The 25589-nt window shown below is 50.0% G+C and overlaps 1 protein-coding gene across 1 annotated transcript in view; it reads right to left on the reverse strand.

Annotated features, from left to right (window-relative positions):
• TIAM1 (TIAM Rac1 associated GEF 1) overlaps positions 1 to 15037 on the reverse strand; it is a 71891-nt gene extending 56854 nt beyond the window's left edge. The window contains exons 1-2 of the mRNA XM_066340746.1: positions 14864 to 15037; positions 9196 to 10178 (exon numbers count right to left, since the gene is read on the reverse strand). Coding sequence (XP_066196843.1) covers positions 9196 to 10167 — 972 coding nt within the window. The 5' untranslated portion in view covers positions 10168 to 10178; positions 14864 to 15037. The remainder of the gene's footprint in view (positions 1 to 9195; positions 10179 to 14863) is intronic.
• Between the last annotated feature and the right edge of the window lie 10552 nt (positions 15038 to 25589).

Genomic DNA, 25589 nt, shown 5'->3' on the forward strand with positions numbered 1-25589 from the left:
CACTCCCTTTTCCACTCCTGAACACCCCTTATCAGGGACTTCTGGGCAGCCCATTCATTCAAGGCCTCTGGCAGGAGCAGGGTGTGAGCAGTTCACAGCCAGGATTGCTCCGCTCCCGAGTTACCCAACTCTCATTGAGAGAGTCTGGTGTGCCCCAAGCCTGCCCCGGGGAGGAATCCTAACTGGGGTTAGGAGGGTTCAGGGCATCCACTGCACAGCTCCCTGCCCTGAGCTGCTGCTGCAGTGTCAGCTCTTTCCCATCCCAGCAGAGGGAAAGCTCCCAGGCAGCTGCTGCCATCTGCTCCGGGAGCCTGGCAGTGCTGCCCTGGACACGCTCAGCTGAGGGTTCTGCACAGAGGACAGAGGTTTAGTGCTGTGATCCCACAAATCTGCAGGAGCTGAGGGGGAAACAGTCCCAGGCCAGGAACAAACCACAGCAGGGCTTGGTGAACACAGGGGTCCCATTGCTCAGCTGAAGATCATTCTGTGGTAAGCAGGGAGAAAGGCACGTGGAGATCATGGGCTGAGGTAGGGAAGTGAATGGGCTCTGGGACTGTGCTGGCATGGGGAGATGTGGGAAGCAGCAGCAGAGCTTCCCCCAGGATCTGGGATCCCTGGCACTGCTGAGAGGCTTGGAGGAGCAGCACCATTCCTTACACTGGCAGCGCTACCGTGTCCCTGGGGTGATGAAAGGAGGCTCAGCAGACAGCCCTGCAGGGAAGGAGGAGGGAGAGGTGGAATGCCCAGTGCCACAGAGGGGCTGAATGGTGCCATTGTCACCCACAAGGCCACGTGCCAGGGCAGCCCTACCAGCATCCCAGTGCAATGAAGTGCAATGAGTTATCACAGCCCCATCAAGTGCAGAGAGCAATTGAACTGCTGGACCAACTGGGTAAAGTGCTACTGGAAGCATTAGTAACCCACTTAAATATAGGGTTTTTTCTTCACATGAACACTGGGTTTCAGGCAAAACAAGCAAAACAAGGCAGCGGGGAATAAAACTGTAATGCAAAAGCTCCATCAGGCTAATGTACCTGGTGCTGCAACTTTTGCATATGCTCACATGGTACTCATACCTCTGTATGCCTGCTGCAGCTGCCACAGCTGTTAAATCATTTTTGCTAAATTTAAAAGATAAACAGAAAAAAACCCCTTGCTTTAGGAACAACATCTACATTCAGCTAGCCGAAATCAGGGGAGGAGTTTTGGGGCAGGTTCCAAGTGTCCTCATGTTGAACATACCTGGTACTGGTCTCTGCTGGAAGAAACCACAGGATGGGACGAGCCTTGCCCAGCTCTGGCTCATGACTGGGCACACTCTGAGTGCCTGCAAGAGCTGCACTTCCCAGCACCAGCCCTGCCACAGACACTGAGACAGGCCTTGGTGAATCAGCTTCTCCTGCTCCACCAAGAGCACTGATTCATGGGCACTTGGGGGCTGGTTTAGTAGCAAAAGTCTTACTTCCATAAATATAAACAATTCCTCATGGTTACAACTCCTTTCTAAACGAACCATTAAATTAAAAGTACAGCTGAGTGGGGGCTTTCCTTGGAAGGGGCTCTCTCCAAGCCAATGCATATTCTTTGTTCCCTGTCCTGTTGAGCAACAGAGCAATCAGATGCTCACACTCAGCAAGAGTGATTTCACACAACCTGTCTGGCTGCTCCTGAGGCAAGCACCACAGAATACATTTCAAATGGGCCAGCAGCCTGATGGTTTGCATGCTTTTATCTGACTGGTGTCACTTTGAAGCTCCTGTGTGGAAAAAGATTGGCCTGATAAGTGTTTTTCCTTTCTTTTCAGGACTGACTCTGCCATCATTTGACGGTCAAGGCATGGCTTGCTGCAAATCCAAATTGAATCCTTCCTGCACAGTCACGTCAAGAAGCAAAGATAAATCATAAACTGCAGCTGGAACCTGAGTGGGAGAAATGGTTTGATTCCTACTTCTGTGCACTCACAGCACTGGGGTAGCAGCTCTTGAGATGCCTGAAAGAGTCAACATTTTTAAGAAATTAAATTTAGGAAAAAAAAAACAAAATAAACAAACCCTTGCACGTGTCATTAAAGCTGCTCAGGGTAGTATAATAGGCAAGCAGGTTTGGGTCATGGTTCTCTGAAAGCAAATTTGCCCCTGCCAAAAAGTGATTAGGCCAGACCTCCAGATACTTCTCCTGGCAAAATAATCCAGTCTTTTTATGAAAGGATGAATCACAGTCACAGGTGTCTGGGCAACAAGCCCTGGGAAGGTCTTAGGGCACGGATTTCAGTGGATGTGGACTCAGGATTCCTTTGTGAGCTCATCGAGGTGAACCCTTGTGTAATTTGGCACCCTGGAAGGACAGACAAGGCACCCAGGAGACCCTGGGATGAGGGAAGGAGCTGTGAAATACATTGAGCTCCTGTGCCAGGGGTCTGAATGCCCCAGACCTGCAGGCAGCCCAGGCTGTTACCTCAGCATTGCCCTCGGCTCCTTCACTGTCACTAAACTGTCACCTCAGCTCTAGGCACAGAGGCTGGCCAACATTTTTGGTTCACTGATTCCCCAGATGTTTTCCAGCCAATGTGTGGGCCCTTGCAGAAAGATCATCCCTGTGCTTCCCCTGGGAACCTGGCTTCCTTACCTTAGATACCCTAAAGGCAAATCATGCACACACAGGGACTGTGTGTCCTGCAGCAGCCAGGAAAGTACAGCCCTGGAGCTGTGAGACATAAAATGCTGAAAATGGAATTGCCCCCACCAGCTCCTCCCTGGCTCCCACACTGACTTTCGAGGGGTGCTAAAGTCCATAATTCCATGAGGGAGAATCCAGCCCTAATCCAGTAAAGCCTTTCACAGTGTGGTCCCTGCCTGCAGCTCCCGACACCTGCACAGATCCAGGGCCAGTTCCCACTTTCCATCCCCTCAGTTCTCGGGTGCTGCAGTGTTTAATGCCTCTGCTCCCAAAGGATACACCGAGGAGCCCCCAAATTTACCCTGCTTTCATCCCAGTGGACCACCCAGCTGAAGGAAGTTTCTAGACGAGCTGAGTTAACCATAAACTAATAAAAGCAGCCAAACTGTGCTCAAGTTAACCAAGGGCAACGTGCCATCAAAATCCTCCCAGTTAAATTAAAATACAGGGTTGGGTTACTTTTTGTTTGCTGAAGCCAAGAAGAGGCAATTCTTCCTGAGAGGGTAGAAATGGGGGACAGCTGCTAGAACAGCAGCTTGAAATCCAAACACACCATCTGGGAGGAGTTTGCCTGAACAACCACCCACCCAAGGAAGCAGGGAAATGCCTGTCATCAGGGATGAGAACCAGGCACAGCACCACACGCTGAAGCTCTCTGAAAAGGGACATTTCAATGGAGCACTTCACTGGGAAGGAGCACTGTTGCAAACTGCGTCCATGTAAGTAAGCACAGCCCAGCAAACAAACAGCTGGGACAACCTGTCTGTGATTTTTTTTAAGTGCAAAATACTTGGAACTAGGACCAGGCAGTGTGTGCAGCTTTACAGAGAATACAGCTATTGCCAATGTTGTTACATACACTTCAGATGTATAAATGACAAAATCCTACTGTTTAAAAAAACATCCCTGAGTGGAGTTAGATCAAATATCAGGACTGGTGATTTGCTTTCCCTTGGCCTCTGGCCGAGAGCTAAGAAAGAAAAACAAATTAAGATCTTTGAAAGGATATCAAAATATTTGCCAGCAAAGAGCAAAACACCAATTTTCACATGCTCCTTTCCCTGACAACATCGGGGCAGAGCTGTGTGCTCTGAAGGGAGTGACTGCTGTTTGCTTTGAACTATCCCGACTAGGAGGAAATACCTGATCTAATCTCCTCCATCTGGGTGACAGGGCAGGACAGACCTCTGAGTCTGGAACTGAAGCTCTCTATTCCAGCCTTCCTCACTGAATCCACTTCCAGTCAGCCAGGCTATAAACAGCTCATTTGGGCCAGACATTCAAGGGCTCTGGTCATTCTGAGTTGCCACACCAAGACCCAAGATGTGGATTCCCAAGCAGTTTGCCCTGCTGCAAGCCTGGGCTGCCACAAAAACGAGCAGTTCCTGTTTCCCCCAGCCCCTTCCCACCCCTTCTTGCCCAACCCCTGCCCTGTGGCCTGGGGCTGAAGGCACAGATTTTTGGGGATGGTTTGCCTAGAGGCTGAGCAGGGTGACAGCTGACCAATGCCCCTCAGTGCGATCCAGCCTCAGGAGGATCCTATTCCCAGAGTTTCCAGGGGATTGGGAATGTGGCTCAGGCTACATCTGAGACCTTGGGAACAAGCTCTGTCTGAAAGGGACTAGGTGAACAGGGGCTGGAATCAGTGAGCCCACGGTGCAGCTGCCAACCAGTAACACCCTGCTTTTAGCCACTCACTAACCTGTGCCAGGAATTGTCACTGAATGTTGGCAACTCTTTATTTCCTTCCTTGATTCCACGTGGAGTCAAACAGCTCGGATTAAAGGTCTGTGTCCATCTGATTAGGAATCACACCTAGGCTGGAAATAGCCATGTTTTCCAGATGACAGGCAGAATTCCTTTAGAGGAGCAGAGCTTCAGCTCTGCCTGGAAGAGCCATGCCTGTGGAGGGCTGAAAGAGCAGCCTGGAAGGCCACAGGTGCTCTGCAGAGAGTGAACAGGATGCAGTAGAAGGCAGAAGCAGAAAAGGATTTCAGAAAAGAGAATCCATGGGGAACAGGTCAACCTGAGAGCCTTGGAAGCATTCCTTGCCCAAGAACACTCCAATCTCTAACCTGGTGGCTCAGGGGAAAATGCCCTGAAGGAAAATTCCCCCAGCCCATACTCTCTCTTTCTTTTCCTGAGCAGTTGGTATCTGGGGAACAAGGTACTGGGCTGGATGGTGCTTCCATGGGACTGACCCAGTGGAGTCCTTTTCCATTTTGGGGTTACGTCCTCTAAGCCACAAAACGATTTTGTGAAAAAGTTTTATAAAACTTAAAACCAAGTATCAGCTCTCTGGAGTTCAGCCATCCCACAGAACGTGATGGAACACTATAACCAGTTACAAACTTCCCTGAGATAGTAAAGAAATAAAATCAACTGGAAAGATTGTCTAATTTTAGACTGGTTTCTCTGTACATCCTGATCTAATTCCCACAAAACCCTTTGGTTTCATCTCCTGCATATTCTGCAAAAATTTTTATGTAGGATTTTTTTTTAAAGGTTTGAGATCCCAAATTCCTGCAGGCTACCTAGAGAGGCCTAAAAATAGTAATTAATTTGAAAATTGGACAAAAGAGGATTTAACACACCAAGGACATGGCCTGGGGCTGGTGCTGAAGCCAGCACAGCTTCCAAGTGAGTCAGGCAGGAAGTTTGTTCCTTTCCCCCCACTCAGCTACACAAGGAATATGGAATAAGGAGGTGGCAAGACAGGATTGGAAGGGGCACAAAACCACATCTCAAGGCTTTCATCCCTTAATTTATAGAATCACAGAAGGGTTGGGTTGGGTTGGGAGGGAGACAGAAAGGTTGGGTTGGGAGAGAGGTTCAATCCCATCTCATCCCACCCCCTGCCATGGGCAGGGACACTTTCACTATCCCAGGCTGCTCCAAGCCCCGTCCAACCTGGCCTTGGATATTTCCAGGAATTTCCAGGGGCAGCCAGAGCGTCTCTGACAAATTCCCTCCTTGAAATGTCAATTAGGGCTCATAACAGCAGGTGAGCATAGGGTACATTTTTCCCTGAATGTCTACCAGGAGGAGGGAGTCTCCTGCAGGCAGATGTTTAGCTGCCACAGGACACAACAGGGCCTCTGAACAAAATCTGGATCCCACAAAACAGGCTGCAGGATCCTGGGGATCTCACAACCCACAGTCAGAACAAGCTGTATCCAAGCAGTGCTTTCTTCCCTTGCAGAAAAAATGGGTGCAAATGTCAGCCAATTGAGCCCTTCCCACCTACACCACATCAGCTCCAAAAGCCAAACACAATCCCAGCAGAGCTCCCCGGGAAGTCTCGCTCGGCAGAGCTGAACCCTGAATGGCACAATGTTGGGGAAAGCAGAACTGCTGCGTGGGTGCCCCAGAGCCACCCTGGGAGCACTAATCACTTGTGCATACTGAATGCAATTGTCTCTCCATGGGAAAAAGCTCCCTTCAAGTGGAGAGTGACTCCCACCATTCAATTTAGGGTTTAAATTTGGACAGAGAGAGATTTTCTTCCCTGTTTTTGGTGTATTGGTGGTTTTCCCTTAAATGGAGACCCCGTATTTGCAAAGAACCCATGGATAAGGCATTGCAACAAAACATGTGCAGCCATGATTCTGGCACTTTCTTTGTGGGATGGATTTGTCCAGGAGCACTGGTTAGCACAGCCCAGGAAGTACAGCTAGTGACAATCTGCAGTAAATTTAACTTCCAGAAACAGTGACAGTGTTGTTCATGAATGCAGCTGAGCATGCACTGGAATGATGGCTGGATTTGGGAACCAAACACCAGGGCACAAGAGCCGTTGCTGTGGTCTCAGGCTCACCCTTCTGGCAGTGACCTCTTTAGGAACTAAACTAGTCAAAAGTCACCACCAGTAATCATCAGGCTCTTCCAGGACAGCTGAGACTAAAGAAATAGGCAGATACCCCAGCTACAGCTTTCCAAAAGGTGAAAAAAACCCCAAACCAAACACAACCCCAAAGTCTTGTGAGGACTGACAACAGGGATCTGGGCAGAACCTTCACTCCTGGCTAGGAGAATCCATTAGGTGACTCCACAGAGCAGTAACACCTCACTGGCCCAGAGGCCAAAAGGGAAAACTGTCCAGTGCCCCATCACACTTGGCCCTGGGTCACCTCTGTGTGCTGCCCTCATGGCCCTAAGATGTAGCAATTATTCTGTGGGATTGGAATGGGGGAAGCAGTTTAAAAGGCTGGCCAAAACACAAATTTAGAGCGGGAAGTGTTTTCCAGCATGAGGACACACATGGCAGCCTCCAGGACAGAAGGGACATCAAGAGTATGAAGACAAAAGTGCTGAAAAAATGGGAGGGCACAGGGAAACAAAATTGCCCAAAAGGTGCCCAAGTGCCAGCTGGCACAGGCCAGCACAGTGCCAAAGGGCACAGGAGGAGCAGGACAGCCACACAACCCCAGCTCCCAGCACACTCCACATCAGCAGTGTCAAGGAAAGAGGAGCAAAGTGTGAGACACTGCTGACTGGGGACCTGCTGCAGACACAGTCTGGTCACTTCCCTCCCCTCACCCCATCCAAAGCCACCTCATCAGGCTCACCAAGGAACTCCTTTCACTTTGTGTGCAAATTTGGACTTCATTTCTGCCTTTTTAAACACATAATGACAGTCATTTCCCTAAGCTTGCTCAGGCTAGGCTAGGGTTGACAAGACTTCATTTCTGACAACTATCTTATACTTACAGGATGCTGCTGGGATTAAAGACTTGGGAGGAGGAATTTTGACCTTTGCAAAGCTTTAATTTTGTTGAATTTATCCATGGTAATAATCACTGCTAAGACTCCTTACAGCCATCATCTCCAGTCTTGGGAGACACATCTAGTGAAACCAGCCCCACTAAATAATTTCCCTGGGTATGGCTGAGGCTTCACAAAATACTACTTAAATTCCAGACTTTCACTACATGCCTCAGAGGAATCTTCTGAATGCCAGGATAGGCACCAAGAAGAAAAACAAATGCTTGGCTGTTCATCACTCACTCTATTCTCTTTTTCCTTAAATACACTTGAAAGCAGGCTGCAGGCAGCAGTTGCACCCAACAATCTTCAGGAAAGCTGTTAGGTCCAAAGCTGCCAAAACCCATTTATGGGTTTGTTTTTTTTTCTTCTTGTTGTTCTCTAGGTTTTAGCCTGCACTGGTGCACCAAAGGCTTTTCACCTCCAAGCACGAAGAGCTGATTCTGAAGAACAAAGCTGCTGTGGTGGGATGCTGCAGCATCTGTTCCAACATGTCGGTTTTACATTTAGCAGCAGCCCATCTCCACAGATCAAGCACAAGCAGGGGGTCCCTGAGCAGCCCCATCCCAGCAGCTCCCACGAGTCAGTGCCAGCAGATGGGGGCACACAGGCTCCTGCTGTTTGCTACCCAGGCTGGGATCTCTGGGATCTCTTCCCGCTGTCTTGCCAGAAGCTCAGAGAGCAGCAGGATGTGTGCTGGCCAGCCTCTGGCAATCACCAATGTGCACCTCTCCCCTTTTTCTGGGTCAGGCATTGCACAGCCCACAGGATGAGCTGGGCAATGGCATTAGAGAAGCAGTCCTGCCCCATCCTGTCTCTGTGTCCCCAGGCCACGTTTCTGAGCCATTTCTAGAGAATGGTGCACGTAAAACACACCACTGCCAGCTCTTCCACCAGGCAGCTGGACCTCTGCTCTCAAAAGATCCCAATAAACTCAAACAGAGCACAATCTGCCCACAAAAGTGTGTGCCAGGCATGGCAGGGTTTGGAACTCCCTTCTGCCCCTCTCTACAGGACATCTGCCACTGAACTGCCAGCAGAACCACTGCCTGCAGCCTGAGGCAGGAACGGCATCAGACAGGACAGTGAAAAGCAGGAAAACATGTAGGAAAGGCCCAAGATCACAGGCCTGGTGTCTGGAGTGCAGGAGGGGCACCTGATAGCCAAGCTGCTCTTGACTCTGTGCTATCCCTGGCTCAGAGGAGCAGCATCTCCTCCACACATCTCCATGCACCATCATTTCCCAGTTTACAGCAGGCCTGGCAGTGCCAGGGCTGTTTTGGGGAGATGTTTAGCACAGACACAAACATCAGCTAATTGGAAGAGTGAAATTTCAGCCCAATGAGTGTCTAGCACGGAGGGGAAACACTGACAGGGGTTTTTTTGCCTCCAGCCATGAGTGCAGGCAGGGACAGTGAGAAGGCAGAGAGGGCAGAAGAGGGGACACAACTCTGCAGAGGAGCGATAGGTTTTGGCAGCTACCCTGGAAAAAAAGGAGCCGTCAGCACTGCAAAACACACAGGGAAATCTTCTGCTGGCAGATGCAGATTTCCCTTTCTCAGAGGCAGTGAAGAGTGGAAAAAGTCCAAGGAGAGCTGCAGATAAGGGACAGTGATGGAACTGAGCCTGCTCTAGAGACTGGCTAGTTCAGCTCTCTCCTGGAAACAGCTCTCTGCTTGGGAAGGGGGTGTCAAAGGAAAACACAGCCTGGGAGGACCCAGAAAATGCCAAACCACAGAAGAAAAAGTGTCTTACCTGGGTGGTTTTGGCCCTCCTGCCTTGCATGCTGCTGCTATGGCTCATCTGGGGGTTGGTGGCCCCTTCGGAAAGGCAGTGGGACTTCCTGCAGGGGAGCGTGTTGTAGTTACTGTAGGAGGCTGGCGCGTCCTCGGCGGTGACCGAGGCCATCTTATGGCTCCCGAGCTCGGGGATGTCGGACACCAGGTTCCGGCAGTAGCCCCCGAAGGCGCTTCGGGGGCCCCCGTTGATGGCGGCGCTGGGGCTTTTGGGGGAATACAAGTCACTCATGGAGTTGGCCCGCTGGCAGGCGACCAGGGGCTGGGGGCTGCCGCCAGCCTGTGGGTCCTGCGCGGCCTCGGCGTCCTTCTCCTCGGCCAGCCCCAGGATCTCCTCGTTGCTGGTCAGGTGCTCCTGGCTGAGGTCGGACAGCGAGAACTCCAGGCTGTCCTCGCGCCAGATGTCGGCCGACTTGGAGCGCTTCTTCTTGAAGGCGGCCGCATCGGCGAAGGCAGCGCCATTGGCGGCGTAGCGCAGCGCCCGCCCGTCGCCCTCGGCCAGGAAGGGCGGCTCGTCCCCGTAGAGCCGGCTCTCCTCCGAGCCGGGCATGCTGTGCACCGAGGCGGCCGTCAGCGCCGTGCTGCTGTCCACGCTGGGCGTCACCGACGAGTCCGTGTGGTAGGACACGGGCCGCAGCCCCATGTCCATGCGCTCCACCCACATGGCGCTGCCGAAGTCCTCCAGGGCGGCCTCGGGGGCGAAGGGCTCCAGGCCGTTCTCGGCCAGCGACTGCGGGATGCTGGGGGTGCTGCTGGAGCGCGTGCTCACCTCGGAGTTGCGGTGGATGATCTTGCCCGAGGAGGCGTGGCGGGCGCGGCGCGAGGCCTTGCCGGACAGGCGCAGCGAGCGCGACGTGTGCTTGCGGCCCAGCCCCGGCTGCTTGTCCCCGTAGAAGGCGTGCTCCACGCTCTGGCTCTCCGCGTTCCCCATGGCGTCACGGTCTGCGGGGGACACGGAGGGCACCGTTAGGGGAGCGAGACACAAGGACACCCCGAAACGCCAACAGCTGCTTTTTCATTTAATGAATTACTAAACCTGTCCCAAACCGCAGATTCTCGCAGGCACTGCCGTGACTGCAGCAGTAATCCCACAGAATTAATTACGGGAGTCAGGGCTGCACTGAGGAACTTAGAAATACAGTTACATCAGAATGGAGCAAATGGCCAGACAGCTGAAGAAGGAAGGAGTGAACCCCGGAGCTCGGTGAGAACTGGAACCAGTTTGGCGCCGCAGTGCCACCCCAGCTCTGTGCACATTCACCTGACTCTCAGCATCAGCGTCGTCATCCCGGCCAACTAACTCAAAAAATCAACAGCTCTTGTTTATCTCCAGGTAACAGCTGCTGAAAAGTAGAGGGACATGCACCTTTAGCTGAGATTTCACCTTTTTTTGGCTAGGAACTGCAAAGTGAAGCATCAAATAGCAAAGCACAAATCCACCCATTTGGCAGCAAGCTAAATGACAGGTTTGATTTCTGGAACAAAAAAACCTGTGCAACATTAAGCAGGTACAGAGAGCCCCACACAAGAAAGCCATATTATGAAAAATAAATTAGCATGAGTGACTCAGACTATACAAAAATAACCTCTCCTTCCCACTCCCTCTGAAGCAGATAAGCAGATCTGAGCTCTTTGATCTGAGCTGGAACACAGGGACGGGGTTTGTGTCCCCAGCCCCAGTCCCAGCCTCCTGCATTATTCAGCTGTGCACGTCCCGCCATGGAACAGGTTTCCCATCCAGGTGGTGGGAGTGATGATCTGATTCAACCTTGGAAAACACCTTGAGGTCTGTGATCTCACTCAACAAATGTCAGAAATATTTTATCAGTAGCACTGGGTCCTTCCTCCTGGCCTAACGGCAAGAAGAAGAATAAGAAAAGTAAATGCCAAAGTTCAAAATTAAACAGGAGACCCTGAATTACACACAAGACAATTATATAGAGAAAAATAGTCCATCAATCTTGAAAATAAATTCCGAGACAAACTTCATTGTTTTGAGGTATTTCCATTAGTTTTGGTTGAGAATAAAAGAGCTGCCCTGATAGGAAAATGATCTGGAGTTTTTAATTTTGTGGGGCAATTTCCTCTCCTTTGCCAGGATGCTGACTGGCACTGAACCAGATGCTGGCAGAATGAATGCAACCATGTATTTTCCCTCACTATCTCCATGCACAGAAACATCAGTTCACTGCTGTTCAGTGCTGGAGCAACAGACAACACCATAAATATCTAGGCATTTCTGTATTGAACATAAATGTAATTGCACGTGAAGTAAACTACAGCAGAAATGCCCTACATCTACTGAAATGAATAGCAGAACTCCCTTTTGCTGCCATGACTTGCTTAGAAGAATAAATGCACTGAAGAAAGGGCAGATTTAAATCTTAAAACAAAAAAAGAAAAAGACAGCTTTATCAATCCCTAGACAAAGGTTTATTACCTCCTAAGAGTTACAGCTCCTTGATACAGATTGAAAAACAGTCAGCTTTTACCTACAGAACATTTTAAAGCACAAACCCTGCATCTTTTCTTCTGCAGACACCTAAAACCAGATCTCAATGCTTTTGTCCTGCAGAAGAAACCCTCTCGGGGCAAAGCTTTTGCTGCTTTGGCTCTTGCTGACCACACTTCCATCCAACAGGATTTCCACTGGCTGCACAGCCCAGCAGAGCCTGCACCACTTATCCCCAGTCTCCAGCCATCTATCCCCTCTCCAGCCATGCCTTCTCACCCCAAGGAAAACGAGTAGTTTTAAAAGTCCTCTTGAAACCTAGAATGCTTCTTTACCTTCCAACCGCACCAGGCAAGATTCCCCCCAGCCAGAAGAGCAACAGGACCATAAATGGGCTTGGTGAGGAAAGGAGCAGCAGCTCAGGCTGCATCCCGTGAGGAAGTAACAGTCTCCTGGAAGGAGGGAAGTCTTCTCTCCACAGAAGGAATGTTCAGGGAGTGATTTCACACAGTGAAGTAGCTGCTAGAGACCGGCAAGAAGTGTCAGACTTCAAAGCAAAGAGCCGACCTTTTTTAACTCCGTGGATTGGCGCTTTGGGTGAAGACATTTGCAAATCCACAAACGGCCATCAGTGAGCCCACACCTCACTCCTGCACCCTGGAAAGGCCCTACCTAATCCCACCGAATTCCCGGCTGCAAGGCTGCAGGAACGCTGTCCAGTGGGTGCAAGAGGGCTGAAGGCAGTGTAGCCGACCCAGCTGCAGCTGTGCAGGACAGAGCCATCCCCCGAGTTTGTCACCATGTCCTGGCAGAGCCCATCTCCCCTGGGGGATTCAGGACACAGCTTGGGTGGGACAGTCGACCCCACCAGGTCAAGCTGAGGGGTGTCCTCTGAAAGGGACCCCCATCCTACCTTCTCACCCCCACTTCTGCCTCTCGTCTCCATTGCTGGCTGAGCCTTTCCACCAGCTACCCTGAACCAAATCAGGCACTCGTGCAGCAGAGTCCACTAAAATAGCAGAGAATAAATCCAGAGGGGGGGGAAAACCCCAACAAAAAGAAGAGCTTATTAGTTAGTTTTTGCTGAGCTAGCGAGTTTGCCTCGCACGTGGCGGGGCAGCACAAAGGGGACACAGTGGGGACAGGACCAGACAATGCCTTTGGAGGGTGATGCAGCAGCCAGGAGGAGGTACAGCGAGTGACACCTCCTGGGTTTTTGGCAGCAGGGAGCCGTGAGGTGAGTTCAGGCAGATGTGGAAAAGCAGCCTGAGAGGGGAACTGGCACTGCTACAGACGCCGGCATCCCGAGCGAGCGGAGCTGGGCAGGGGAGGGGAGCCCCAGCCTCTCACGGGCCACAGCAGACACCCTGGGGCAACAGCGTCTCAAACTGCTCAGCCACGACTGCCAGATGCTGCCTGTCTGTGGCTTAACTGCATTTAGCACACTCAATGAAAAAAATCTGTATCAAATTAAGAAAATGAGTAATGTTAATGGGAGCTGCATGCAAGTGCTGGTAGGACAAAGGCTCTCCTTGTTAGCTCGGGCCGTCAAATGCAAAGGCCATCATTAAAGACCCATCAAGGTAGCATCAGGATATGACACGGATCAAGTGTGACACATCTCCATGCTTTGGACAGGTCTGTGGTGGTGTGGGGCATCTGCTGTGAATTACCCTGAACCTCGCAGAGATCAGCACTGCCTAGACGTCTTTCAGCAGAAAATGTCGATTCATCAGAACCCAAACTTTTTGTGGGAATAGAGGGCCTCTGACGACATCCCCCTCTCTCTGGGAGGGAGAGGTTTGAGAAGCAAAGCAGGGAGACAGGCATGTCTCCTGGAAGAGGCACCAGCGCCCTGACTCAGGCGCTCGCCGAGGACACAGAAGATCCAGATTTGGATCTGCAGCCCAAGCCAAGCAAACGAGGGGTGGCAACTTCTGCCCCCACATTGTCACAGAGGTGGCCTGACCCTCCATGCTGGCAAAGGGCTCTCCCTCCCAGAAAACCTGCTCCTTCCCGGTTCAGCGCAGGGAAAATGCCAGAGCTGTGGTGACTTCAAGGAAGTCACCTTTAAGCCACCTTACACATCAAGAGACAGGAAAGAGGGATGAGATGTGTTTTTGAAAGCTCTAACTTCAGATTGACATCAAGGTTAGGGTGCCAGCAGGGAGAACATGAGTTTTGCAGGAAAGATTTGGAAAAGCAGTGTTCCCTACACTGGGTTCACTGGAAAGGCAGACTGACCTCCGGCTGAACTGCTGAGGTTTTGCTGGATGACTCTTCCATGAAATGGTTACACATAAATTATATCACATTTCAGATGACCACTGATGACCGCCCACTCAGAGAACATAATTTCCTTTAGAAACAGTAATTTTCCTTCCTTTTCCCCTACTCTGATATTAAATTATTTCTTAAAATAATTACAAAACCAGAAAACTCATTTCAATTAAACCTATGTTACTAACTCTTAAACCTGCAAAAGGTAGGACCACTAGATTCCAGAAGCATATCTGAAAAACACTAAATTTTCAACCAAATTTGAAGCACCTCACAAGACAACAGATTGCAAATTTAAAATTAGATTCTAGTGGGAGGCCCTGGTGACAAATCTGTATTTTTCTCCTGGAGCGTAGCTCAAAGGCTGTGAGAACCAGAACAATGATCAAATCCACAGCGGGCAGTGAGCCTACAGAAATAAACTTCTACTAAAATCTGCCAGCCAACAACAAAGATTTTTACTGAACTCACCAGAACCACATAGAAAAATGTACAAGACTAATAACCAAGTGTGAACACACACATTTTATTGTCATTAAAATGCGCTTTTTCAAAAGGGCAATAGAGAGGCTAAAATTCCACAGAAAGCCTTTGAGTTTCTCAGAAACTCCAGCGGTGTATTTCATTGTTTTCACATCAGAACCTCTTAACCAGCCACTTCTTTTTTGTGAGCCGCTCTCACATGTGTTAAAGCACGGGATGGACTCCAGAAAGGCCCTGCAGGCAACTGGAGCAAGAGGAGGAGGGATGTCACCAGGAGCTGCTCGACAGCCGCTGAAAAGCCCCAGCGCTGCCAAACCCGGGTGCCCAGAACATGCAGCTCACGCCCTTCCCATCCCCGAGCATCCCCGCGCACAGCAAAACCCTACAGAAACACACAGAGACGCACATGTACCTTCCGAGGCAGTCCCGGTATCCAGCGCAACCTTCCCCCAGAGAGCTGTGGCATTTAGAGGCACAGAATTGCAAATGACCCCAAAGTGAGCAGTTACTGGGACTGCAGAAGCTGTCAGCACCTGCCACTCAGCGACTCCATTACTCCCGCGTCAGAGTCTATGACTACATGCCAAAAACCTGGGGAGAAAGGGGAGAAAAACAAATCAGACAAAGGGTTAGCAGGGAGGGCTCTACAGGAGCATCTTCTGCCGGGGCCTGTCATCAGCACTTACCTAAGGAGCACTGGGCACTACAGCACGGAATGCTGTGCTCAAATTCAGATGATGGAAGCTGATGGCGGCAGAATAAATGAAAAATCCAGTCAAGCACTGCCAGCTCCAACCACAGGACGTGGAGAGTTCCTCTTCCCACATCTCTACACAACCAAAATCCCCCCAGACTTTACCATTCCCTTGCTGAGACCTCTCTGTCTGAGCTCGGGGCCAAAACCACACCTGCAGCTGAAGACGACCACCAAGAGAGGCACCTTCCAACAAGCAGGGCTGAATTTCTGGCAGCCAGGGGAACCCAACCGCCCAGGAGAAGCTGGGAGGCCTCAGAGGAGATTTCTCTGCAGACTGTCTCATTTATGGAAAGGGCGGTTTTCCAGGCAGGAATTTCATTACCATTTTCCAAGGGCGAATCAGACATTGGGGCAGAGCATTCACATCTGGTTTTGTGAGTAAGGAAAGGATTCTCAGGTTAATTGTGCTCACAAAGGCACAGAGACAAGAGACCAGTCTGTGCTTACCTAGACCTGAGACAAGCCCTTAGGACAGTCCTCAAGTCAGACACTGAGCTCCTGTGGGTACCAAATCCCAGCCCTGGCACCGCTGGTGAGCTCCCTTGCAAGGTGCCCAGCTCTAGTCCAGGCCTGGGAGAGGCTGAATGCATTCCCAATCCAGATCTCACCCAACTCCCCCTTCTCCCAGCCAAGCACCAGCACTAAAACATCACCTCAACACTGCACACAAACTTGGCGGAGTTATAAACTTCCCCAATGGTCTCAAGGAAAAAAACCTGAGGTGGGATTACTGCTGCCCTTTATGTTCTTAAGAGCTGCTTGGTGGGGAATCCACTCTTGGCTGGATTCTCAAAAGAGATGAGAGTCACTGGCTCTTTGTAAAATTAAAAATATTCTCATTTTCTTTCTCTTCTTTCACGTTCCTTCTTTGCTCCCCACCTCCCCCTCTTCCCCCAAGCTGTTGGTTGAGATCTGAAAAGCAGTTCATGAATTGCTCAGGAGCTGGCAGAAATTAATAAAATGAAGCTCATTTATATTGAAATGGACTCATTATCGTGCCAGCTGCCAATAATCTCCAAGAGGGGAATCTTGCTGACACAAAAGGTCCTACAGGCAAGAGGCTCCCCACCTGCACCCACTGCACAGGGAGCAACCCTGCCACGAGCATTCCTCACCTCCCAGGAAAGGGAATTGTGACCATCTCTGCTCAGATCTGCCTGCTACTGCCCCAAGAAAATCTGACCAAAAGAAGAACAAAACAAACACAGCCCAGCATTTTATCAGACTTTCCACCTTGACATGGCTTTTGAGAAGTTTGGTGACTCTGTAAAATCTGCTCCAGAGTGACACAAACTCTAGTCACTCACCTGAGAAACCAGCTTCAAAGCAGCCCATTCCACACACTACCTGTGCTGCTCCAGCAAAACCCCTTCTCTCCTGGCAGTCTTTTGTTAAAAAGGGGAAGTTTACACCTGGATCCTGCATTATCCAAATCCTCTCACTGCTCCAGTGCATCTGAGGGGCTGGCAACATTCTGTGCCACAACAGATGAGTACTGGGCACGCACAGTTCTCCAGAAGACAAGGATTTATCCTTACCCAGCGACTCTTCCCTGAAAAGTTTTGCTCCCTTTAATTTTTATGACTTGGACAGCCTTTCCTAAATTAAACCAGTTCATACGTTTCAATAAAAATATCAGGTTTTCATAATTTGTTTGACATCAATATGCACTGGAACAGTCCTCAGCATCCTGGTTCATTCCAACAGCCCCAGGCTCTGCCCCAGCAGAATTTCTGGAATTCTGAAGCAGCCTCCAGCAAAGCCTGCCTTCCACGTTCCAGCAAGGTCTTGGGAGGTCCAACAGGGCAAAAAGTGATACCCGTGCTCCTCGCTCAGGAGGAAGAGCTGAAGCAAACACGAGCACAGGCCCATCACCTCCTTTCCAGCACAGAGCCCTTTTTGGATACGTTTGCTCCCTTGGATGCTCCTGTGGAGACTGGCCAAGGAGGAAGCTGAGCAGTGACCCATCAGTCTGTTCTCAGGGGAGAGGGACAGTTGAAAACATAGACACATTGAACAATTGATCTGATATCTTAAAAAAAAAAAAAACAAAAAAAACAAATAAAGTTTTTCAAACTTCCACACTTGAGACAGAATATCCCGTCAGCACGGACTGCTCCCGACACACTCAGACCCATCCCTGGTGTGTGCGAGCCAGCGCCTGCACACGTCAGAGCAGCTCCCCGCGTCCTTTGAAGGTCTGCAAGCAGCACAGAGCAGCAGCACAGCTGTATTTATTGCACAGCCACAACACAGCGCCTCCAAAAACCAGGCCAAGGAGTTCCCACAGGGCTCACCGCGCTGCCAATCCCGGCCACGGGAGCGCAGGAAACCTCCACGGATGGATTCAACAGAGCAAGGAAGCAGAACAGATTAAAGGAGCACCTCGTTATTCCTCACATCTGCTACCTGAGATTCCAGGTACGGCAAAGAGCTCTGACTTCCACATGCCGGAGTAGTTTGCAATGACAAGAGTCTGGAGAAAAATCCAGCACAGCTGTTTTGTTTTGGCTTGCGGACGCTTGACAGGAACACTAATGGATGAAAAATATGGAAGCTGTAGCTTTCTAAAAGCCTCCTTTTCAAAGCACAACCCTTCCTTTCCAGAGTGAAAAAAATCGGTATGCAAGTATATCCCCTTGTCCAGTGAACAGGAAAAGTTGGCGAGAAGGACGACAGCTCTCTTTCAATTCTCTTTTTACTTTTTCATTTTATGAGGCATTATTTTTGTCAGACTTCAAATGCAATCACTTGGTTGTTAGGTAAATCTTCATCCAGTTTGGAGAAGCCCTCAGTAACACCACCATCAAGCAGGATGCACATACAGAGACAGGAAGCAGTAGGCACTCCATCCAGAAACCATTCAATATTCATCAGCAGCTCTGGGCTGTGTTCCCCACCCACCATCCCAGTTCCACACCATTGTAACTCCAATGTTCGATCCCATCTCCTGAAATGGACAATCAGGTCCTTGATTTGTGACTGGAGGCCACATTTTGTTAGTTAATAGCTAGTTAGCTAATATGAACTTCTGCTGAAATCAGTCCAGCCAATGCCCTGCCCTGAGTGTGAGGTAAATGCCCTCCTGTGCTCCAGGGTTCTGGCTCTCCCCATCCCATATCCCTGGGCTGTCCTTCGCAACATAAAAACCACGGGCCAGGGAGCATAAAATATCCTGAGCTGGAAGGGATCCTCAGGGATCAGAGTCTAGCTCCTGGCCCTGCACAGACACCCCAACAAGCCTCCAGACTCCTCATCATCCTCCTTTCCCTCCTTTGGATGCTCTTCAGTAGCTTCAAATCCTTCTTAAACTGTGGTGCCAAAAGCTGCCCTCACACCTCGAGGTGAGGCTGCACCAGTGATGGATCCATGGAAGGATGGATGGATGGAGAAGAGACTGCTCTGTGCCCAGGCCTTTGTTCAGAAATGCAATTCAGAAATGCTCTGAGCTTCCCCACTCCCAATCTGACACTGAGCCCCAAGACCAACTTCAGACGATTGCAGAAACTGGTTGACTTTTGAAGCAGCAGAAATAAATGACAAACGTCCTCCTCTCTGTGTTTTCCTTCTATGACACTTAAAATGTCATAGAAGTCTTTTGTTTGTGAGAAAAATTAATTTCAAACCAACCATGGCTTATACTAGCTGTTGAGGAGAGTGGCTGCTCCTGAAACAGGGGTCTGATGACAATGACCATGTAGAAAGGTCAGGAATCCATCCATCAGTCCCCAAGCACGGGCTGGTAGAGCCTCAATTGCAAAACCTCTCCGCAAGCGTCTCGCTAACACGCAACCTCCGTGTCTGTCACGGCTGGGAGAACAATGCTGGTGATCCTCCAGATGAAGAGGAGGGCAAAGAAAAATAAACCCACATTCCCTTTGAGAAGAACTCCTAAAGGGGAAGGTGTGGGAAGCCCTGCTCCTCCAGCTGCAGCACCACCCCAATGACAATTGCCAAGGGAGGGAAGGAAAAGCAAAAAGGAGAGCGAGGGAGGAAAGGTTTGTCAAGAGGCCTTAAACCTCCCCAGAGCCAACTGTCAGCCATGCCCGAATCCCAGCTAAAGGAAACAAAACCAGGAGCACAGCACTGAGAAAGCATTGTGGGGGCCTGGCAACAAATTAATGAAAGAGCAGAGCAGGTAGCCCAAGGGAAAGCCCCCTCTCCAGGGGTTCTCTATTTATAGAGGGGATGTGAATAATTGACACGGTTGTGGGTTTGTTTGTTTTTCAATCGTTTTTACAACTACCTGGGAGCATGTCTTAACTCTTTCTCCTTCCCTTCCCTTTTATTTTTAATGGTGGGAAAATCCCCCTCTCTGCCCTGGGGGGAATCTGCAAGGTTTTACACGTTTCCAGCAAAGGGCAGAGCAGGGGAAGGATTCTAATTTCAGCTCATCAGACATAAGCAAATCTATGGGAAGCCACGAGGGCAACTCCCTGGAGCCTGTGGGGCAGACTAAGCCCAGCCACGAGGGCTGCAGAGAAGGAGGAGCCCACTTGGCCTCCATGGAGGCTGCAAGGACTGCATGTACATTTACATCATACTTGAAAAACTAAAAAAATTCCCAAAATGCAGCTGAAATGAAAAAATAAGGTGTGGCTTGTTTATTTACCTTGAGGTTCTATGTTATTGTTATTACACTTTGCTTAAAAAGGGCTTCCTGCTTGTGCCAAATGAGCAGAGAGCTGCTGATACGCAGCAAGGGTGAGACGTGCCAAATGCACTAAAAAAATGGACAAGTAACAAGAAAATGTTCAGGCCAGGAGACAGAGCTCCAAATGGATCTGTGGGAGCTCTCATTGTACAGCCAAGGACTTGGACATTGCCTGCACAGAAGAACCACCCAGCACCACAGGCTCCAGCCATAAAAATTGAAACCCTTGGCTAGAGTGACCCACGAGACAGGAGGTAAAGGATTACAACGTTGTGGAAAAAAATTAAGGGCAATAATTGTGGGAAGGGGAATTGGAGAGGAAGTGCTTAGTGTATCTCCTCATTTAAGCACTGAGGTAAGTAATCTGATTTTCAAGCAATGCCAAAGACCTCACACAGATCATTAAGATGGTGCCTGAGATATGAAGTATCTAATTTTAGATACCCTGACTTAAGTACTAGGGAGGGATTCCAGAGGTCTGCGGAAAAACCGGTGTGAAATACAACTCAGGCGAAGGCAGCATCTGCAGAGCTTTCCCCTTCTGGTCCCTCTCTCTCTGAGGGAGTGTGAGGAACCTTGCTGAGCACCAAAGCTGTGTAAGGTTCCTCAATCACTGCTTTAGAGTCAGGAGAAAGGACAGCACCATAACTTCCACACCGAGGCCACAAAGGAATCACAGTAAGAAAAAGGATTGAAGCAAAGGATGCCCTTTGCAGATGACAGCATGCCTTACACAAGTTTTGGCACCAAGATCTCTCTGTGAGCTTACACTTTTAAACCAGCACTGCTTGTCCTTCACTGAAACTGCACTGGGAGGGATGGAGAGGCTGAAACTGCAGCACTGCAGGGCAGGGCAGGATTCCTGCTGCCAGGCTCCCCAGAGCTCCCTTCTCTCTGTGAACATCATTCTCATCAGCTGCACAAACACCCACCACAGCCACATCCCAATGGGAAAGGGTGACTAAGGAGGAGAGCTGTGTCCAACCAGCAGAAAGCATGCACTGAACATCTCAAACTTCCTCCAGCCAGGAATTCATGGCCTGACATGCCAGTGGCAGTACGGACATGGCTCCCGGTGGGGCAGAGACAAGTGAAGATGCTGAGACAGCCACTGGCCACGGCCAAAGCCAGGACTTCCATCCTCCGCCCACTCTGAACTCTACCAGAGAGGATGGGAGCAACCAAAAGGAGCCCAGGCTTCCCACGACTCCAACTGGAAATGATGGCTCCTGTTTGATCAGAGCCTGGAGGAGGCAGGCAGCAGTGTCCCAGTGGCTGTGTGTTCAGCTCCTGCCGTCAGCCCCAGCAGGGCAGGTCTCCCTAAAGGCACCACCATCCACAGCCCCGCTCCTCCAGCAGACAGATGGAGAAAGCACCAATGCAAAGCTGGGCTGGTGGCTACCAGCTTGGCACTGCAGCAAGTAAATTAAGCATTCAGGGTTTATCTTGCACGTCCTGACAGAACCTGATGGCTTCAGCTGATCTGGGCTGACCGGTTTCAGTCACGACTCGTCCATCACATCTCCTGACACAGCTCTGCCCCAAGGGAGGAACACACAACCCCAGGGCCACATGTTTGGGTGTTGCTTCTTTAATTAAGAGGGGACAAGACCCACGAGGGATGGAAATCCCAGGAGAACACACCCTCGGGGCTCAGGGAGTGAGCCCCCACCCTGGGAAGAGGTGGGAAGGGAGCACAGCCAGAAAAAGGATGGATCAGCACATGCTCTGGAGAGGAAAAGTCAGAACTACCAAAGCCAGGCTAAGGTGGCTCAGGGTGGAAAGCCGATACCCATCAGCTCTGAGTGTGGCCTCCAACTAAAATGAAGGCTTTGCCTCCTTTTCCAGGGAGTGCATGGGCAGAGAGGCATGTGAATCACCACATCTGAGGTTATCAGGAGCAAAATCTAGAGTTTAAAATGTGCCAGTCAGCAGCAGCTTTCAATCTGCATCCCAAAACTATGAGAGAAGCAACCACAGGGATATGGGCAAGAATTTTTATATTAAAACCTGTGGATCAGGATCCTGCCTGCGACTGCAGAACAAGTGATCCCAGCAGTGATGTATCCATCTGTCTGTCAATGGAATGCAAGGCTGGAGAGCACAGCTGAGAGATGGAACCAGGAATGACACGGGAAGAAATGGGAAACTGAATTAATTCCTGCCTGCTACTCTCGATCACTCCCTGCAAGAAGATGACCCATTTTCCAGAGGAGGAAAGGCAGAAGATACCTTTCCAGGAAACTACCAGTGGAGTTGAAGATGACAAAAACTGGCACAGGAATCACGATCTGCATAAGAAACTTTGCACGGAGGTCATCCTGAGGAGAGAATTACCTCATTCAAGTTTTTTCATGTTTTCAGTGCCGACACATAAAAATGAAATGTGCCTGTGACTTGTGCTGAGGACACAAAGCTGGGAAAAGTCACAGCACAGAACAGACCTTTTGTCTCATACTGATCCCAGAGGGCCAGGAGCTCCCAGTGTGACAGAAATGCCAAGAAAAGCAAATGTAAATCAAAGGATGCACCAAGCAGGACTTGCCTGGCAGAAGCAGCAGTGACTGATGCTGCAGAAGACACTGACCTCATCCGGAACACCACGTGCAGTCCTCATCGTGGCCAAGGTTAACACACACCAGACACCTTCAGCAAAAGCAAGGCCAAAGTGAAGCTGCACTCTGAGAGGTGCTCAGGACAACAAAGCTGCTGCCAAATGGAGCACAAGCAGAAAGGCAGCTGAGCAGCCCCAGTGCATTCAGCTGGAGGGTCCAGGGGCTGAACACTGCCTGGGACTCCTGAGCAGCCTCAGTGAGACCCATGGATCACAGCTGCACAGAGGGACACAGCTCATCCTTCCCAAATTCAAGCTGTTCCTGAGCAATAGGAAGAAAACAACAAATCCTCTGCAGTTTGGCAGCACCACAGTTGGTCCTGGTCCTCCTCTGGCTTTGCAAGCTGTGGTCAATAAGAGGAGAATGTTGTTGCTGGCACACAGGAGCGGCCTGTGAGTGGTGCCAAGTGACCAGCTGCAGGGCTGGTACCTGTGAGCTCCTGACATCCTGCACAGCACACTGCCAAAACCAGCTTCAGTTTATTTCTCTCTTGAAAAGGACTCAAAAAGTAGTGCCAGAGAAGGAGCAGGGAGAGATGTTCCAAATCCTAGCAGGAATATTTCAGCACCAGGCTCTTGCTGCCTTTTCGTGCAGTTCCTCCCAGATATAGTCACAGAAACAAAACACTGAGCTAAAGCACAAAGAAGTGGGATTTTTCCTTAGGCCTTCTAAAATATGTGTCAGAAACGCAAACTCCTCATGAAACAACAGCCATGCCTCCTCCAAATGCCAGGTTGGTGAGGTATCAGCCACACCATCAAACAAAACCACAGTAAATCTCCTCAGCACTTTAATGACTGGTCATGGCACCCGGTGCTCAGGGCCAGTGACATGGTGGGCATCAGGCACAAAAGACCTTAGAGGTCTTTTCCAACCTCAGTGATCCTGTGATTGATATTTTCAGCAGCAGCAAGTGCCATTCCATCATTTCAGTGCTTCACATTGGCTCAAATTGCCTGCAAGAAAATAACCTGTTTCCTCTTCACATTTAAAGAGCAGTTGATGATTTTAGTGGCTGTGAAAGCCACTGGTATTTTCTGTGGCATCATTCCCAGGCCAAATGAAAACAAACCCTGCAGTAGATACAGATTTGGTGTATCTGTGGACACACTGACCAGAGCCACCTTGCCTGTGCTACAAGGCAATTTCTCAGCCCACCTGAGCTCACAACAGCTCTTGAATTCATCTGAATGGCTTCTGTCCCTCAACAGAGCCACCTCCAAGCTGCAGGGACATCCAGCCTTTCCTAGTAACTTCCCAGCAGGGGTTTTGTCTGCATGCACACAGCCCCCACTGCGCTACTGCTTAAAGCAACTTTTACTCAAAGGGGTGTTAAAAATAACATCAGGGACCAGGAAATTCCTCTTGAAAGAGGCTTTCTCTCCTCCTGAGTCAAAGCCACCAGGAGAGGTGACTCTCCCGTGCCTTCCACTCCACCAACAGCCACAGCCACGTCTCCACACCGATCCTACAGATTCAGGCCAGAAGCAGCAACTATTTTTGCAGTGAGGATGCACCCCAGACACAAAGTGACTGCTGTCATTTTCAAGGGAAGCCCTTTAAAGAAGGGACAAAAGAGAGAAGCAAAGGACACCTTTACAACAGAGCTAAACACAGACTCTGTAGTTCTGCATCAGCCCTTGCTTCTCTGTTTGGGAGGCAATAACCTTTGAGCCAGTTCAGGTGGTTTTACCTTGAACTTTTCCATTCTGCAGAGTCTGCCCTACAGGTGCTCTGAAGACCTCTGGATGTTTTGCCATCAAAGACAGTCTTGGTCTGAAAAGATCTCCTAATCACACATCACTGATGGGCTGTACATCTTTTCAAGTCACCCATGAGCAATATCAAAATATTTCAAGTGCAATTCCCTTCTTAACTTGTTTTCTAGGTTTTTTTTCCACCACTTTTCAGAGCTGACATACCTACATGAAAAGAGGGAGAAGAGGTAAAAAACATCCATATTTTGCACTTTATTACTGACAGTTTTCAATCAACTCCTACAAAACCTTTCTCAATGTGTTATTCCCTGTACATTAAAGGAGGAAGGACAGCTTTATACAGCACAAGAATCAAAGCACAGCCTCGACACTGAGCCAGATCTACATTACAAATATTTGCCAGCACAGCTGTGATGGGATATGACCTCTGACTGTGCCTGCAGAGGCCACTGCAATACAGTTACAGGAGCAAAATTACGATGTGACTTACACTAACACATCTTTTTTTAAGTCCCAAAGAGAACCAAGCTCCAGATAAGCTCCTCCAGCAGCAGCAGCACCGCTTTGCTGGCGTGACACAGAAACGCTCCCAGCTTTCCCGATGGCTTCCCAGGGCTGCACCAGGGCTGGGCAGAGCCCTCAGCTCTGGCAGGGGAAGGAGAAGTGGCTCCCTCCCTGGAGAGTGCTGACTGCAGCCTTTTCTTCCCAAAGGAGCTGCCAAGGCTCTGCACATGGGGCAGCTGGGAACAAGCCACCACACGAGCAGCCCAGCCAGCTTCCACCCACTCCAACACCCTGAAATCAGGGGAAATTCACTCCAGGGCTCTGGGTCAGGCCACTAAAGAAGGGATGAGGTGTGAAGAGTGGCACACGGAAGCAAAAAGCTCAGCCCAGCTTCTGACATCCCTGAATGGCAGTAGGAAATCTTGCTTTGCCTCGTGCACAAAACTTTCACACCGAGAAGGAAAAGGCCAAAGGGAGCAATGAACAGAGGCAGAAAATCTCAGAGAAACAAGATATCATTTCTCTGGCTTATCCACAAACCATTTCCTCAGGGGTCATTTTTAGGACCTTTTCTTTGGCTCACAGCCCCCACAGCAGCTGGGCCAGCTCCACTCGCCCCTCTCAGGGGTTGTCCCTGGCTGCAGGGAAGACTCCTTCTCTTCTTCCTCCTCCTTCCCTTCCCTGCTCTGCCCCAGGAGCCCCAGTAGTGCCAGGGAGGAGGCAATGACAGGGGTGACAATGAAGCAAAGGCCGTTCTGTGCCATCTCCCAGCACCATCCCAGGTGCCAATCCCCATCTCATTTTCCCATTAAAACAAAGAAGTGTCCTTCAAAAGAAACTCACAATAAGTTCTGAAAACACCCATGTTAACAACTTACGTATAGTTTTTT

Source organism: Sylvia atricapilla, chromosome 2, assembly GCF_009819655.1.
Source record: "Sylvia atricapilla isolate bSylAtr1 chromosome 2, bSylAtr1.pri, whole genome shotgun sequence".
Taxonomy (NCBI): domain Eukaryota; kingdom Metazoa; phylum Chordata; class Aves; order Passeriformes; family Sylviidae; genus Sylvia; species Sylvia atricapilla.